Source organism: Sander lucioperca, chromosome 24 (assembly GCF_008315115.2).
Source record: "Sander lucioperca isolate FBNREF2018 chromosome 24, SLUC_FBN_1.2, whole genome shotgun sequence".
NCBI lineage: Eukaryota > Metazoa > Chordata > Actinopteri > Perciformes > Percidae > Sander > Sander lucioperca.
Window position 1 is genome coordinate 12,321,522 of NC_050196.1, and position 17,802 is coordinate 12,339,323.

The following is a 17,802-nucleotide window of genomic DNA, read 5'->3' on the forward strand; positions in this document are numbered from 1 at the left end:
GCTTTCTTGCCGAGAGTTAGTCTACATCCACACTAATGTTTTCATTTTTAAACACCTTTTTGAAACAAAAACGATCTTCGTCTATACAAGAGTTTAGGCTCCGCAGCAGAACTAATCTCCGTCCATATTAACATGTCAACACAAACTACAAATATCACGATAGTTACGCGAAGGGATTACCCAATAGCGACAGCTCTTAGAAGGCGAAGCCTATACGAAATAGAACATGACCATTCGCATACACTGGGCTTGCGCGTGCCGGTGTAAACAGAAAGCAGATTGTCTAACATTACTCTGCAGTTGAAAATCATGGATGTACAAGTTGAAAATGCTTTGGAGAAAGAACAACAATGTCGAAAAGTAAGTATATTAGCTTTGACCGATGACTAGGTGGAACGGTTACTGAAAGGGTATGTAACAAATAAGACGGATGTCGTCGTTTCCAAAGGTCTCCAAATTCTGGACAAAAGATATGTTTTTAAACAAACGCGTATTATTGTGGATGTAGCCTTAGACGAGAAGATCGATACCACCCTCATGTCTGTAAGCTCGATATGAACACACCAACGCACAAATATAAACTTCAGGCCACTTACGTAGGCTACGGCGGAAGCCGTAAATCACGCTTTACACAGTAACAAAGTACCAAAGATTGGAGCGGCATGTAAAATCTGACTTTAATTTTGAGTTACTATTGAGAACAAGTAAGAAATGTGATGTTGAAAAAGCTACGGTACCAAATAATTTGTGAGAAACAGACTCTAGAACCCATATTCCTTCTTCAGCTCCTCCACCAACTTAACATAGGCGCCCATTGCTTCATCTTTGGACAGACCTGTTGGTTCAAAATGGAACCAAGAAAACCAGTTAGTTTTTTTTGATCCATGTAAGGTAAAATACAACAGTTTTATGTTTTGCATATAATCTTTCATGTTATTTATATACAAATAAAAAGTTCTGTAAATCTGACCTTTCCTTCGTTCCCATGCATCCCATTTTCCTCGTCCTGCAAGGTCAAATATCCCTGGACGCCCTGTGGACGTAAAAGCAACCGTCAATAACTGAAACAACTGAAACATAATGTACTTTAAGTGTCAAAACTACTCATGCAGTTTATATAGTATTATACTATTACATTCTACTATTAAAAAGGTTAAAGAGAGTTGGCCTCCGCCAGGGCTGCGCTTTGTCACCAATCCGGTTTGTAGTATTTATGGACAGGATATCGAGGCGTAGTCGGGGTGGAGAGGGGTTGCAGTTTGGTGAGCTGGGGATCTCATCGCTGCTTTTTGCAGATGATGTGGTCCTGATGGCATCGTCGGCCTGTGACCTTCAGCACTCACTGGATCGGTTCGCAGCCGAGTGTGAAGCGGCTGGGATGAGGATCAGCACCTCTAAATCTGAGGCCATGGTTCTCAGCAGGAAACCGATGGAGTGCCTTCTCCAGGTAGGGAATGAGTCTTTACCCCAAGTGAAGGAGTTCAAGTACCTTGGAGTCTTGTTCGCGAGTGAGGGAACAATGGAGCGGGAGATTGGTCGGAGAATCGGCGCAGCGGGTGCTGTATTACACTCAATTTATCGCACCGTTGTAACGAAAAGAGAGCTGAGCCAGAAGGCAAAGCTCTCAATCTACCGGTCAGTTTTCGTTCCTACCCTCACCTATGGTCATGAAGGCTGGGTCATGACCGAAAGAACGAGATCCAGGGTACAAGCGGCCGAAATGGGTTTCCTCAGGAGGGTGGCTGGCGTCTCCCTTAGAGATAGGGTGAGAAGCTCAGTCATCCGTGAGGAGCTCGGAGTAGAGCCGCTGCTCCTTCGCGTCGAAAGGAGCCAGTTGAGGTGGTTCGGGCATCTGGTAAGGATGCCCCCTGGGCGCCTCCCTAGGGAGGTGTTCCAGGCACGTCCAGCTGGGAGGAGGCCTCGGGGAAGACCCAGGACTAGGTGGAGGGATTATATCTCCAACCTGGCCTGGGAACGCCTCGGGATCCCCCAGTCGGAGCTGGTTAATGTGGCTCGGGAAAGGGAAGTTTGGGGTCCCCTGCTGGAGCTGCTACCCCCGCGACCCGTTACCGGATAAGCGGAAGAAGATGGATGGATGGATATTAAAAAGGTACACATGATGGGTATTTTATAGGCTGACTGTAGTATTTTTAAGAGTCAACAAATTAAAAATGTGTATAGTTTTAGACCAATGAATAAGTAAATACATGATTCAGTATTTCCCCACCATGTAGATCTTATGTTGGGAAATAAAAGTTATACAAAAAGTGAAGACAAAATAATAATTGAACCGTTTACTTAATAGATTAAATACAAAAAAAATGCATATAATTAAAAACATTAAAACATTTATAGATAGGAGTAGGGATCCAGGACTGGAGACCTCCGTATTTCTAGAATACTTGCTAGTACTGTATATATTTAGGAATATTACTACTGTTGCAGTTGGTCACGATGAAGCTCAATTCAACTATTTTGTATCTATAATTTGAATCTGTGTGTGAGTAAAATGTACTAAATGCATCACTGAAATTTAGCTTTGAATAATCATGTTCATAATAGTGCTTTTTTTTTTAATAAGCCGCTTCATGTAAATCAGTCATGGGAGCTCTCACCAGGGGCGTCGGACTGGGGGGGAAAGGGGACTGAGTACCCAGGGCCCTTATGTGAGGAGGGCCCAAAAAGATGCTAGAATGAATAGCTGTGGAGGCGGGCAGGGGCCCATAGAAAATTCCTTTCTACAGGGCACAGAATTTTGTGCTACTGTAACACCCCGGTCTCTCACACACAGACACCTAACTTGTCAAACCACATTCTTTCTCACCACACCCTGCTGGTTCCCTTTCCATAAGAACTGGATTACTCAGAGCACATCAAAAACACAAAGTGGTTGTTTTGTGTGTATTCATATAAATTCCACAATGTTAGAAACCTTAAGAAAACGTTTGCGCTACAGAGACTCACCTATGTTAACATCGCCGACTGTGGCTTGCTTATATAAACCATACACTTCACCCAGCACTCCATAGCCAGGTCTTTGTTTCAGTATCTTCACGTCCTCTACTGCTTGCTCAAAGGACTCCTGATAGGATCAGAGAAAACACAAGCTGATACAGACATCTTCTTATAACTAGACTTACTTATTTGCAAAATAGGGTTGTTTTTTTTTATACTCTTGTTCAATTATCTAACTCATCGCCTCATTACATTTACACAAGACTTTACACGTAGCTAAGCGGAGGGATTCCTGCTGCGTAACAACCTCCCTGGGAATCTGGATAAGTAAACATCCCTGAGAGATAACTTAATAGTCCCATAAATCTTCTAGGAAACATTGTAGGGAAGGCTTAAATTTAGAAGAGTACTTACATTCATGACTGCCGGTTGAAACTGACACACCTTGCTGCTGCTGTTGCTGCACCTTGCTTGTCCAACTCGTTCAGCAATAGTGTCCTTTTTCTGGGTTGGGATTTGCTGAGGAGCATAAAGTGGGAGGTAGTTTCTTAAGGCCACACCACCAGCGAAGACAGCAAAAGACCAATTGCTAGACACTAACAATTCTTTAATTATAAAGGGAACAATATAGTTTGATATGACAATTTAAGTTATGTCATACATTATATCTTAACACTTGCCATGACTTGTATTTTACAAGGTAAGATAATTATACTCCTTATACTTACCTTCAATTCATTTTTGTTGAAACAAGATTCTGTCACAACTATGTACGCAGTGGACAGATAACACCGGGGGTTTCCAGTTACACTTGCAGCACTGCAAAACAGATATTTTTAACAAAACGTCTAGCCTCTTTCACATATTTGACAAGAAATTCTCTTTTTTTGTTTAACGACGCAAGAACAGATTTAATCCTTTACTTATGTTATGCACCCGAACAGGACTTGTTGACTTTGTTTTGACGGAGCTGTATGAAAACAAAACGTCTCTTATTACTTGTGTTTTCCAAAGTACATATTCATGTAAAAGAAAAAGTTTCTATCTTTGGAAAACAGGGGAAAAGAATATTCCTCCACCACAAGATGGCAGCATCCACATATTTCATGATCTGGTGGGTTCATTGCTGTTGTACACTTTGGGTTCGGCCTGAGATTAAATTATTTCATTTGATCATTATCAGTGGACATATATATAATCTTTTAAACAGTGAAGATAGTTAGTGTTATTTCAGCCATTGACTCAATTAAGAAATCCTAACATGAAGATTTAAAAATCTATGTCCCATTATTTAAGACAATACAATAGTGAATAGTAGAACAAAATGGTTTATTCTATGTTCTCGAAATTTCCATTTGAATAATTTCAATTCATGCATTTGTAGTTATAAACTGCTTAAATTTCAGTACACTACTTTGACATAGTCATTTAGATTCAGACAACTACTACCTATCACGTAACGATAACAATCATCTTTGGCAAATTCACAAAACTGATAAAATACAAACTCGTATTATAAAACACACACCAGCTGAAAATTGTGCTTTTCATGCTAATAATGAAAGCAGTAAAACAGTTCTGTAACAGCCTATTGATATTTTTGTAAGTCAAATGTGTGCTGATGGGTACTTCATCAGCAGGTCAGTTAGCACAACATTACATTGTAACCATGTAATAGAAAAAAACAAAACAAAAAGGCAATGTGTCAATGATCATTTTCTAAAACTTGTGTAACCACTTGTCTGTACTAGACGTTGCAAACCAACACATTGCAGCAAGTGTGGCAGCTACAGCAGCAGTATTTTTCAGCTTCAGTCTTTGGGTTTTTCAGTTGGCACGGAACAATTCATAAACAACACCTGGGTAAGCGACTGTACAGAAATTATTCAGGGGGGGGGGGTCAGAAACAGGGAGGTGTTGAATTCTTTTTCAGTTCTGGACCCATGTTTTCAGCCCATTAACCAAGACACTTTCAGTTGTCTTTGCATACATCACTTTGCATAGGAAAAATACATTTCCTTGTGCATAAAACAGGTGCTATACGTTTAGTAATCCTTGGTTCTAACACAAAAATGGCTAGAATATAAAAAAGGTACACATCATTTGCCGTACATTTGGTAATTGCTACTTCAACACTTCTAATTTGTGTAATGGTGGAGGACATCAAATATTTAAATTGGGGTACATCATCTAAAATGCCTACTCCCTCCCTACCCCAATAATTTCTATACAGTCCCGAACAGTTTGAATGAATATTACAGCACATCAAATTGTCCAAGTTTTGCAAAACAAGCTGTTAAAGCAAAATTAAACACTGTTGCCAGTGAAAAACCTCATAACAATGTTGGGCTATGTTGAAGACTGGCTGACAAAAAAATCGGTGTAGAAGTCCTGAAGTGCAAAAAGAAAATATAATTATCCAACAGGAATGCACAAGCCAAGAAATCATATTTCAAATACTCACTTATGGAATTGTGCAAAACTCCGATGTACTGTCTTCAGCAGGTTCATTAGAAGTGTAACAGGGACTGTTTTGCATGAATTAAACCAGAAGCTAATATTGTTCTCCTACAGTTTTTCAAATAGAGTACTGTAGAGGATGGATACCCGAACCGGCCGGGTTTGGACAGATATTTAGAAATGATGTTCGGGTTCGGGTCGGGCTCGTTCACATCAGCGCGATAAGGCATTGAACATTTTAAATTTAAAAAAGCTTATTATGTAGGTGCGCGCCTGTGTTAACGTGCGCTTGTTGCCCCGTGTGTGCTGATGCGCTCATCCGTTGACATTTCCGAATGCCTTCCTACAGTTGCTTAATGAAAGCAGGCTTTCCACACAAACAAACGTACATGTGTCATTAGTATGAGAAAAAAAACGGATTTGTCAGGCTCGGGTTTGGTTCGGTTACTGCTCTGTCGGACGCGGGCTGGGCCCGGACAGAAAAATGCGGCCCGATCCGCACTCTAGTGTACATAACAATAAATTAGAGTAAAGCATAACTAAATACTGATTAATGACGATGCATAGTGCAATAAGGTTGACGACCACAGCTCTACTGGTCAAATATCTCTAAGGAACTACCGGCTAATTTGATCAAAAGAAGATCACGCACCTCTGAAATCTCGCAGTGGGACTTAGAGAGGAGCCTTCAATACATTCCAAGGCTGTATAAATCATTTATCTCCTGTGTGAGTTGTGTTTATATTCATGAGTGCACACATAAAAGAGTTCTACTTTCACACCTTTTTGTGTGGATCCACACACACACACACACACACACACACACACACACACACACACACACACACCTTACAGTGTGTTTCTCACACATTACTGACATCCTCCAGCCCATTGCGGCAGTCGTCGTCCGGCAGGGTGAAGCGGATGTGTCTGCTCTTTTCCCAGCCGCGGCGGATCTGTCTGAGCCGCCTGGCCACGCAGGGCACACAGAGAGCCAGGCGGCCCAGCAGGACGGTGAGGGGAAGAATCAGGACCAGTATGAAGGTGGGAGGCAGGTAGAAGCGGTACTGGGCCGGATCAAAGGCACGGTCCCAGCCGAAGAGGAGTGTGTGGAGGGTGGCCATGGACAGGGCACAGTTACCCAGTGTGCACTGCAGGAGGTGAAAGAAGGAGGTCACAGATTGCATTTGGAAGTGAAGACAATGTATCAATGCAATCGTCCTGTCCTCCATATATACGTATGGCCCTCATGGTTTGAAGTGACTCATCTTCAGTTCACAGTCCACTACATTAGCTCACTGTGTTACAGGCGGCTGCAGACCCTGAGGAAACGCACTGACCTACCACTCATGACCTGAATCAACCCCACTTATGTATGCGCGTGCGTGTGTGTGTGTGCCATATACTGTACCTACAGGGCCCACTAATTAAAAATAACTTCCCAGGGTGAGTCAAATAGGAGTCAGGAGTTAAAAAATACACTTTTGTTTTCTTTTTAACGCACACTAACTGGGCAGAGCAGATCATAATTATTTCCACTTGACAAGAGTGATGACATTTTATTACAGCGGAACGGCAGCAATTAAAAAAAAGAAGGAAAAAAGCAGCAAAATAATCATTGTAGATTGATAGCAATAGCAAAAGCATTCCCGAGGTATCTCTAAAGAATCAAATGGGAATTTGGGGGATTGTGGTACTTGAACAATAGACCCTTTTTACAGCAGACATTTTGACCCGTCAAAGGGTGGAAGCACTGACATTAACAGTTCCAGTTAGTCCTCTTCAGTGAGCCAGCGTGTACCATACAAACCCCTGGAACTGGCTCACCTAAATGGGATACATCCAATTATCAATGTGATTAGCTATACCTTCTTTGACATGTCAAAATGTCTGCCGTGAAAATGTCTATTATCGGTACAACAAGTGTGTCTCCATCTATGCAGGAAAAAAATATCTTGTGGTATTTAAAGTGGATATATTTGTGAACCTGTAATAAACTGCTGTTGAAAATAGTCCCCACCAAATACACTACATGCCCTCGGTTAGCTAAACCTACAGTGCTGTTTCAGGAAATAATTAAGTAATACATAATTAGTATTATGAAATAAAATATATATATAAATAAATAAATAAATATATATATATATATATAAATAAATAAATATATATATAAATATATATAAATAAATTTATATATATAAATAAATAAATATATAAATAAATATATATATACTTAAGACTAATCCACCGCACATATTTGCCATTTCTGTAAAGTAAAACTTGTCATATGATGGCAATGTGTTGTAGAGACCACTGTTTGCGTTGTTATGGTTTTTCTTGTACGTAATCACAATAACAAAACAAAAAAAACACAAAATGCTATACTAATCATTTTGGCCTAAAAAAAAAATAAAATAAAAATTATACATTGTTGCCTTGTAGTTCTTGTCCGGTTTTTTCTACATACGAACCAAGAGCTGTAAACATTAAGTCATATGGCCTGACAGTTTGATGATGTCATCCTGCATCATCATCGTTACATGGACCTACATAGGGAAATCTAAGTCTTGGGACTGACAGCACGTCCTGCTGCACTTTACCGAACCCCATTATGTTCTCTGGTGTCACAAAGAGCACGGCAAGAAATAAGTGATTATGAGCATTATAAGTCGAGACTGCAACTGGACCTCATGTCTTACATAATGAGGATCAGTAACGGGACCAAAAAAAGAGGCGTCTTGTACTGTAACATTACAGAGGGGACAGTTAATGCGTGGTCAGAAACTGCTCAAATACAATGAGTCGGACACAAGCTCAACACATCTCTGGTTTACAATATTATACAAATGCTGTGGCTCGTTTTTCTTATTATCAATTTGCTAAACTTTAAAAAAACAAAAATCAAAACATATACAGGTCAAGTGGACAATGTTTTGCCTTTAGGGAGTACACCTAAAGAACCTTTAGCGTGTAATTGTGGTAAATCATGTATGAGACTGATGCACAAACACACACACAGCCACACACACACACACACACACACACACACACGCAGGGAGCAAGTCTAGATGCGCTGGGCAGAAAGTTGCTTTTTTATTGCTCCGGCTGTCCACACATGACTAATCTGACAGCAACCGGATTAGCTGAACGGAAAGATGAAAGGGAAAAGCAGCACTGACGGACCGCGAGTCCTGGAGAAATGGAGGCCACGAAGGGGGAAGGAAGGAGGAAGTGTGTGTGTGTGTGTGTGTACCGAGTCATAACACTCCTGATGGCTTTGTCATAGCCCAAGTGCGTGTGTGTATGTGTGTGTGTGTGTGCGTGTGTGTGTGTGTACCGAGTCACAACACTCCTGATGGCTTTGTCATAGCCCAAGTTTAACGCCAAAACTGGGCCAGCACAGTGTTTGTATGTGACATGTGAGCATGTAGGACACATAGTGTGCGTCTGTCACACATCAGCGTGATGACTAATTCTACCTGTATGTCTATGTGTCATAACTGTCTGTCAATCTTTGGCCATCATTCTGTATTAATTCTATCTGTCTCTTACCCTGCATCCAAGAAGAATAGAAACCCATCAATGTTGCAGTATATATTCATAGAAAAAAGGACTTTCAGTGGGGCCACATTCAGATCTACTTTTCTTGTTTCTTTATGTAACTAGTACATCACTGTGTGTGTGTGTGTGTGTGTGTGTGTGTGTGTACCTGTATGAAGCTGAACTCCCTCCAATTGATAGTGTTGGCTACTGAGGGCAGCGAGGTGACAGCCAGCAGAGAGAGCAGCCCGAGGGCCATGATGCCCACTGAGAGGTACAGCTCCATCCTCCACACCTCCTCATCAATCCACAAGTCCTCCCCCTCCTTCACCTGGACATCACACAATAAACAACTAAATCCTGTGTCCAGGGTTGGGTGTTTTGCATATACTACACTTTTGCGACAGTCAGGGTTTATATTAGAGTGTAAAACATTCCTCTGCTTATTTCTATCACCTGTTTAAAAGAGCTGAGCAGTTTGAAGCGGGCAGACTTCCTCATGGGGAGGCACAGACTGTAGATGGCGTGTAGAACTGCACACAGGAAGCTACACAGTCCAAGCTGCTTCCTCCTGGTTAGCCACCGGTCCAGCCAATTAGGAAAGCGGTTGTACTTGGTGCCAGACCACAGCTGGAGGAAAGCGGCACACACACCAGGCAGGTAGACCAGTGCCAACATCACCAAGGCCACGGAGGGAAGAGTGACGTTAACGGTCTCGATGGGCATTTTGTAGAAAACACTCTTATGCGCTGTGACGTAGGGCTGCAGGACGTCCCGGAGGAAGTTGTACGTGTAGAAGAAGATGAACAGGGACAGGGTGCAGAGGACTGGGATGCGCCAGGAGGGGAATAGATAGAGGGGGAGGTTTTCGATCTCCAGAGAAGAGGAGAGGAGGCCCATATCGACGGGGACGAAGCCCATTCTGCGACAGAGCTGCATCACCGAGGTCTTGGCCTTGCTATTGTTACTGCACAGTAAAATCTGGAGGAAAAAAAGATGAGGTTGAGTTCACAGAGTCCCTAAATCTGGACTCCTCCATCCTCTTTTCTTTCAGGAAACATTTCATTTGAAGTCAGAAGCTTCACTGGGCCTCCGTGAATCTACCTACCTGCCTGCTTCCATCCCGAGGTCCCATCTGGAGTGTCCAGGCTGATATGGTGTTAAACCCTTTGACTACAGAACTCTCTGGAAACAGGTCGGCCAGCTGTTCGGCATTCGAAGGCCCGTCTCGGTTGATTCTCAAACCATTGCTGACATCCACTAGTATCTTTCCAGCTAGTGTCGGCTTCAGGTCCACCAGCGTGGAGTGGTGCTCGGGGAACACAGCAACAAAGACCAGGTCTGCCTGGCTGGCTGCCTCCATCTGGGAGGTCACCTGGAAGACAAAGATAGAAATGGTTATACTTCACATTAGAACTGGGCGATATGAAGAAAAAAAAAACTCACGAAATTTTTGACTAAATACATAGTTACATTTTTACATTATATTACATTCCAATGAAGTGCTTTCAACTAGGGGTGCATGATATATCGACTCAATATCGTTATGGTGATATCACGTTGCGCAATATTATATTGAAAGTGTCGCGATAAGTATGCAATACTTTATTTATTTTGTGGAGCGCTGCGTCCCGTCTGTTGGCTTTGTGGCTGAGTTGTTTGATTTAGAGCTCGCTTGAAACGCTGTAATGATCATCATTTCATCGGCCAGTTACCGTGCCACTTGCACATGTTAGTGTGCGTCAGCGTACAGGTCCACCACGGGACAAACCCTATGGAGCGTACCACGTGTGCATATTTCGACAGAGTGAGACAGTGTAAGTGAAGAAATAGAGACAACAAAACGGAACGAATCAGAAGCGAAAGAAAAGTTGTGTCCTGTTCTCTTTATTTATATATTTTATACTGTCCAACCAGTAAAACATGTCCTGTTCTGTAGACATGGTCCTTATTTATTTATTCATGTTGGACCAGTCCAATATGACAGTCAGTTGAAATAAACCTCGTGTTGTATTTGTTATGAATCTATTTTGATGCCTTTTCCCGTAACTTTGGTAATTAAGTTTAAAAATATTGAAATTAATATCGATATCGCAATATTCATAATCGATATCGCAATATCACATTTTGTCAATATCGTGCAACCCTACTTTCAACCTTGAAGGTACAAACTCCGGACAGCAAGAAGTAAGTGCAAGTACATTAGCTTTAAATAAGCCAAACTTACATTGATGTTGATTTTGTGGCGATATTGTAGGGTTGACTGTTGGTGCTTTCATAAAATATTAACACAATGGGAGTTTTGATAAATAATCACCAATAATGTCGATATAATGACTAAGTGGGTAAAGGCAAATAATAAAAAAAGACAACACTTGTGTCATATCACTACATTGTATTTCTATGTATCACTATATCCAAAATGTAAGACGATATCTAGCCTCATATATCGATGTCGATATAATATTGACATATTGCCCAGCCCTCCTTCACATCAGGAGGAGTAGATGCACATGTAAAAGTACATTATAATAATAACAAGAGGAACATGACACAGTAATAGTATGCAGTTTAGGATTATGTGATCAACTAAACAAGTGGCCAGTGAATTAGAATAAACTTCATCACATTTTTATTCAAATGGCTAGGAATGTATTTATCTTTTGAAGATGTCAATATCATATAATTATCTGATGCTGATACCGAATTGACAAAAAATGCATTTATAAGAATCCTTGTGGATTCCTTATTCGCCAATACTGACTGTCTGACAAGTCTGACGATAGAAGTGGAAACTTTAAAAATGCCTGATAAACTGCTTTATTCTGTTCCCATACCACAATTGACTCACACTCAGATTAGGCATCTATTCAGGATAGTAACAACAGTTATTATGCCTTGTGGATAAAGTCAGAGTAAACATATAATTATCACCATAGGGAGAGAAACAAAACACCAATTACACGGTGAGTGTGAATGTTAGTGTCAGTGTCACTGTGTGTGTCACCTCGGCCTCTTCAGGGAACAAAGCCGCAGAGCGTTTGGGGTTTCGACTCCCCACCACTACTTGGTAACCAGAGGCCACCAGCCTCCTAGCCAATGAGCGGGAGAAGTCGCCCGTACCCAGAATGCCAATCACTGGAGCGCCAGCTTCAGACATGGAGGCTTCAAGATGTCTGGAGCCTCCTCCTTCACCTCTGCCTCGGATTAAAGGCCTCGACATCTCATCAGGCATAATGCACTGACAAACCTACAGAGAAGAGAAATGGTCATTAACTAGGTTTATGTTTATTTTATTTGCATTACTTGTTCCTAAAATGCAAGACATAAATAGAAAAGGAGAATAAAAAACACTTTTTATTAGTCATTAAGATGTTAATATTTACTTATTTACTTACAGACACAGATTGTTAGGACTAGACCTTAGATGCTTGCTTTTTCATCCAGCATGGGACATACAATAAAAAGTAATCATTATTATTAGTAATACAATATGTAAAACATGCAGTATTAAATGCAGTTCTATCTGCCATATGGATGCTATTAGGATTCCCATCATCGTTGTGTCTGAATAATAGATAGGACTGGATAGGATATTACACACCCTGAAGACAGTAACAGCCAACTCTGTAACTAGTCTATCCAGATGGCTCAAAATGAGATACCAAACTGTTAATATAATAAAAACCACGCAGGTTTAACAAAGAAGTCTGCCAATCATGCAACACTTCATTCTGAACTCCACTGTTAAGTTCGATACACCCTTAAAGGGAATAGTCTAATGTATTTTTTATAGAGGTGCTGCGTTGGTTATCATCCGGCTATGTGCCGAATTTACAAGAAAGCCGCGACTCTTCAGAAACCGTTTCAAGTAACGTTATATCATTTATTAAAGCCGACCGACTAGCGATACAAGATTAAATTGCAAGAAATCCATATTGATATTCTCTTCATAACAGAAAAACTTCAGACGCCACCTTGCTTGTTGTCCTTGACTGAACTCGTGGAGACTTAACCTCCGAATAAAGTTGCTCTCCCGATTCACAGCACGACGAAGGAAAACATACAGTGTACATTTGGATCAAGCAATGGATTACATAACATAATGTAGCTTCTGCTGGTACTTACAGCGATATTTTTTTACCTACTTTTAGATACTTACTCAGCCCGCTTCTCCGCTCTCTGTAAACTGATGCGTTTCTTCCTGATAACATGACGCAACAGCCAAAGCCCCGCCCCAGCCACGCCTCCACGTGTGTGCAGAAGATAAAAACGAGGGAGAAAGAGAGAGCACGTGGGCTCCACAAATGTAGAAATACAATGAATATGATCTAGGAATCTATTCAGAAGCCACATAATAGACTGTTCACATTACGACAAGAACACAAATAGCACTTTTAAAAAACAGTGGTTACAAAGTGATTTACAGGAAGGGGGAAAAGTGACACAACCTCTTTATATAGGCTGCAGTTATGTGTACAACCCACATTATTAAAAGGGGATAATTCACTATTGTCAGCATGCTAACACACTAAATGTAGATGGCGAAAGTGGTAAGTATTGTACCTGCTAAAAATCAGCATGTTGGCATCCTGACATTTGGCCCAAAGCAGTCTCACAGACATGTTTACACGTCTGTTAACTCTTGCTCTTCTTCTTGTTATAACAATGGTTTAATTGGGTTTTTCACACCGCATTGTATCTATCTATCTATTGGAAAATGAAAAGAAGAAAAATGTAATCATTTTCATATTGTCTCATTAGAGACGGAGATTTAATAGTAGTTTCTCCCTTTACTCCATCTGCGGCTGTTGGCGTATTTGATAAACTGGCCGTGGGATTAGAACCAAAAAGCAAAAACAAAATCGTGTTAAAAAGAAGTCTCACCGCGGGTCACACACTGTCAACATGACTTCATCATCTCTGCCTTTGCCACTTGCAAAAGGTTGAATCCCCCTGGCTCGCAGCACTGCATCAGTGTCACCACGTACACACAAGCGCGCACACACAGTGCATGCATGCCACCCTCTCTTTCACTCTCCCTCGGCCATGGCCTCATGTTTGTTTACAACGCTTAAGGTTACAGTCCTTGACATACACATTGGATTTTGAGATTTTTCATTCATAGGTATCGATTACTGGTGTCCCCTGGTGTGGTAAGCCATTATTCTTACAAGTCAAACCATTGATGTTATTCTGATCCAGTGGGGACAGCTTTCAGTTTTCTACTCTCCCTAAAACAAGCCTGATGATGTGGATTGAAAATGTGATGTAAAAAATGAGCATACAGCAAGGTATCGTAACCTTTCCTGCAGCCTCCTGATTTCAGGTTCATAGATTGTCATTAACCCAGCAATTAGAGAGTTGGATGGGAAATATTGTGTCAGAGAAGTAAAGGCACAGTCATAAACGGTTAGCCTGAGGTGGACAGGTACAGCCATGTTACCATCTGACAGGGCTTCACTGTCAAAATGTTACATGGAGGAAGACATTTGTTTCTGTGCTTTCAAGAGCGGAGATGTCTTCAGTGCTTTTCATCAGGGATTAGGGACACATGTTAAGACAGGAGCTGATGTTGCAAATTCTTACCGCTGTATTGTTGTGGCTCAGTGAAAGTTTCCCACATTGAGTAAATACAGTACAGTATGTTTTGCTATTCCTAAATGGATGTAATGACACCGTTTCACCTATAATTCATTCTGAAGTAAAATCAGAGTGATTCAAGTCTTTCCATCAGGTGAGGTAGGTTTATGACTTCAGAAAACCTGCAACTAAAGGAAACGTCTGCAAATACACAAAACACAAGCAAATGATGCAACACTGCAAGTTGCATGGAACAAAACGAAACTGAGTTACACAACAGAAGGAGTTTCCAGGGGACTCTAACAACTGATGAACACATAAATGAGCTCATGGAGTTACTTACTATCTGCAATCATATCTGAGTCATGGAATCAGAGTGTTAACTTAAATCCTTAGTATATTTTGCCAACAAATTTTAAACAGATTTCCAGAAAATCTGCGAAAGAAAATGTAAAATGACCGCACATTTCCATCCACTACTGTTAGGTAAATATTAGGAGTTGGAAACATCAAGATAAATGGTTGGTTGCGCTAACTCTACAGTGGAGTGCCATTAAACCACTGCAGTAGAAGAGGGTGCAACAAGATGACATAATTAAGAGTGGCAGTCAAACGCCAAACAAACAAAACGATGTAGAAAATTTGATGGAAATATGACATTTGTTTTAGGTATTAATGAGAGGAAGGTGACAGTCTCCTCATCGCTCCAAACACATCTGATGTTTTCATCTGCTGCCAGTTTTTCCTATCTTCAATCAATGGACTTAACAGAATGTTCAGTAGTTAAAATGACATCCTGCTCGACAAGCTACAACACTAAAATGATACTTGCCTGTTTATGCATCAATAATTTTAATAAGATGAATCATATAGTACTCTTAAAAGGGCAACTCTGCCATAATACTTTGGATACCCTTTCGTGTGAACGCCTCATGCTTAACTAGGCAATCTTAATCCAGAACGGGAATGGCGGATTCTGCCACTTCCAAAAAAAAAAACTACACAGAGAGATACGAACTGAATGCATTTGATGGGTATTGTAGAAAGAATAACAGGGTTACACGTCATGGAAATCTTAAAGATTCTAACTTAAAGTACATTTTTACTGTTAATACTTCTATGATTTCACTAAATTAAAGTCTAAATGCAGCTGATGATGGACTGACTCATTTGTCTCACCGTATGGTTCGTGACACAGCAGTCCACTAACATGCAGTGTGATTAAAAGCACGGCAGCGCCCCGGGGTAGGAGAATCTCAGCAGCTGCAGTGCATAATGTGGACAGTGTGCCGTGCATGGTTCACCATGGCCTAAAGATACAGTTCACTGTACTAATCCTGAGTAAAGGTCATTTCTGCAGTCATGTACGTAGCAGAGTCGGGGAGCACAATGTTCTTTGTGTTCTGCATACTTATGTTCAGGGTTTTTGTTTTGCAGATGATTCTTGCGTTGTCTTTTGCGGTAGATGACAATTTCTAATTGAATAGACCTTTTTCACGGCAGACATGTTGACATGTCATAGTAGGAAAAGCACAGGTGTATTCAAAACCATTAATGATGGCTGCATTCCACTTAGATGAGTCCCTGGTATTGTTCATGCTGACTCACTGAGATAGCTTACTGGGACACTTGATAGAATTGAGCCATCTTTAAGGTTATCAATTTCAAAGTCAAAATGTCTGCTGTGAAAAAGGTCCATTTTCCAGCTTTGCCAAGGACTGTCCTCAAATTTAAACCCTCAATTTCATTTTGGACCGAGCTCTCGTGCTCTTTCTCACCTTCAGACATGAGCGGCCCGGGCTGGAGCCGTGTTCTGGGGAGTTAAAGCTGAGCTGAGCACGAGTTGAAATTGCTTAGGGGGTGTAAAGGGGGGAGGGGGGTAGGCTTCTGCAGTGTGACTGTAGGGCTTCAGCTAAGCCTTGTCTCTGGCCTCTGAAGATTTTTCAGCACCGCCTTGAGCTCTAAAGCCTCTGTTGTGGATGTGGGGCCTGTGCGCTAATTCCAGGTGCTTAGTTCCCACCCTGCACTTTTGAAGTATTTCAGCTCCGTCGTGGGGAATTTTTGAGCTTTAGGACAAAATCAATAGATGCTTTTATTTCCAATAAGCAAAGTCTCTCTTTATCGAGCTTGCAGTCCTTGGAAATAACCAATGGGAGGCATTAATAGCAGTCTTATTCAGCAGCTGTGCTCTCAAACCACACGGCTAGGACAAGTGCACGGTGGCCTCACTGGTAAATAAACAAAAGAGGCTAAAGATGTATTTAAGACAAATTTGTATGCAATAGAGCAATGACTGTCTGTGCACAAGAAGAATTTTAATTTGTTGGAGAATTGAAATTCAAGGCCTGTGGCGCTCCACCTCGCGAAACAAGACATCAAATGTGTCCCTTCAGCTGGGGAGCTTGGAGCTAAAGGTGTCGACAGCCGTCAGACATCTCGGGTCCATTTCCTGCATATATTATCTGCCCCCCACCCTCGTGTGGTTTTCTTGCTCCCCCTCTGTCTGCATGTGTGTATGTGTGCAGTTGGTCATCTGATGTCACTATAGTGAACCTGCCTTCAGCCATTGGTTCTGACTTTGAAAAGACCCCGTCATGGTCTGAGTCAAATATGTGGATGTGTTTAGTTGCTGTTATCACAACTTTAAACATGACTTTAACCTTTAACTTTAACTTATTTTTGTCAAGCTGAATTCATGATAACAATTCTTGCCATTTTTAATTAATTTCTGTTGATTTGGGGAGTCTATTGGATGTGATTATGGATGGCATATAATGGATTGCATAACACCCAAAAAGATTTGAAAACAAATACATTTTCAACACTGACTTATCATTATCTTAGATGGGTTAGACATAAATCCAAATCCCAAATCATGTACCTGAAAAATGTATGGATCTCTTTCTAAAACCATCATTTCCAAAAGGGGATTGTGTGAATACACTGCATGGTAATTTTGGCCTCTTATTTATTCCACCCATAACAATGCATACATAAAGAGCTCCATAGGCTACCGTTGAGATTTGTGAGATAAATGTGCAATCATTTGGCATTTTAAGGCTATGTATATACACATGGATTGATACATTCAAGTGTAAGATTTAGATTTTTTTTCTATACATACTGATGAATAAATGTTTAGTGCCATCTTGAATAATAATTGTGCAGACTTAAACTCTGGCGGTACCTGGTCCACTGTCAAGTCAGTCAAACCGAAATAGAGGACTTCCTGTTGCACATTTAAAAATAAAACCGTTGTTGGCA

At 41.0% G+C, this 17,802-nt stretch overlaps 1 protein-coding gene across 7 annotated transcripts; it reads right to left on the reverse strand.

The window, feature by feature from the left end:
* Positions 1-652: 652 nt before the first annotated feature.
* On the reverse strand, positions 653-13,184 carry LOC116044614 (metalloreductase STEAP3). Of its 7 annotated transcripts, none has more exons than XM_031291943.1 (11): positions 13,104-13,184; positions 11,963-12,205; positions 10,064-10,330; positions 9,412-9,936; positions 9,125-9,286; positions 6,283-6,566; positions 3,684-3,774; positions 3,370-3,474; positions 2,965-3,082; positions 971-1,033; positions 653-835 (listed from the first exon to the last, which is right to left on the reverse strand). In XM_031291943.1, the coding sequence occupies exons 1-11, from the start codon at positions 13,167-13,169 to the stop codon at positions 762-764; spliced, it is 1,998 nt and encodes a 665-aa protein (XP_031147803.1). In that variant the 5' UTR covers positions 13,170-13,184; the 3' UTR covers positions 653-761. The 7 variants fall into 7 exon arrangements, with proteins under 7 accessions (XP_031147803.1, XP_031147797.1, XP_031147798.1 ...); XM_031291937.2 differs by lacking the exon at positions 3,684-3,774 and adding an exon at positions 12,354-12,410 and having other exon boundaries at positions 6,294-6,566; positions 13,084-13,167; XM_031291938.2 differs by lacking the exon at positions 3,684-3,774 and adding an exon at positions 12,354-12,410 and having other exon boundaries at positions 6,294-6,566; positions 13,104-13,121.
* Between the last annotated feature and the right edge of the window lie 4,618 nt (positions 13,185-17,802).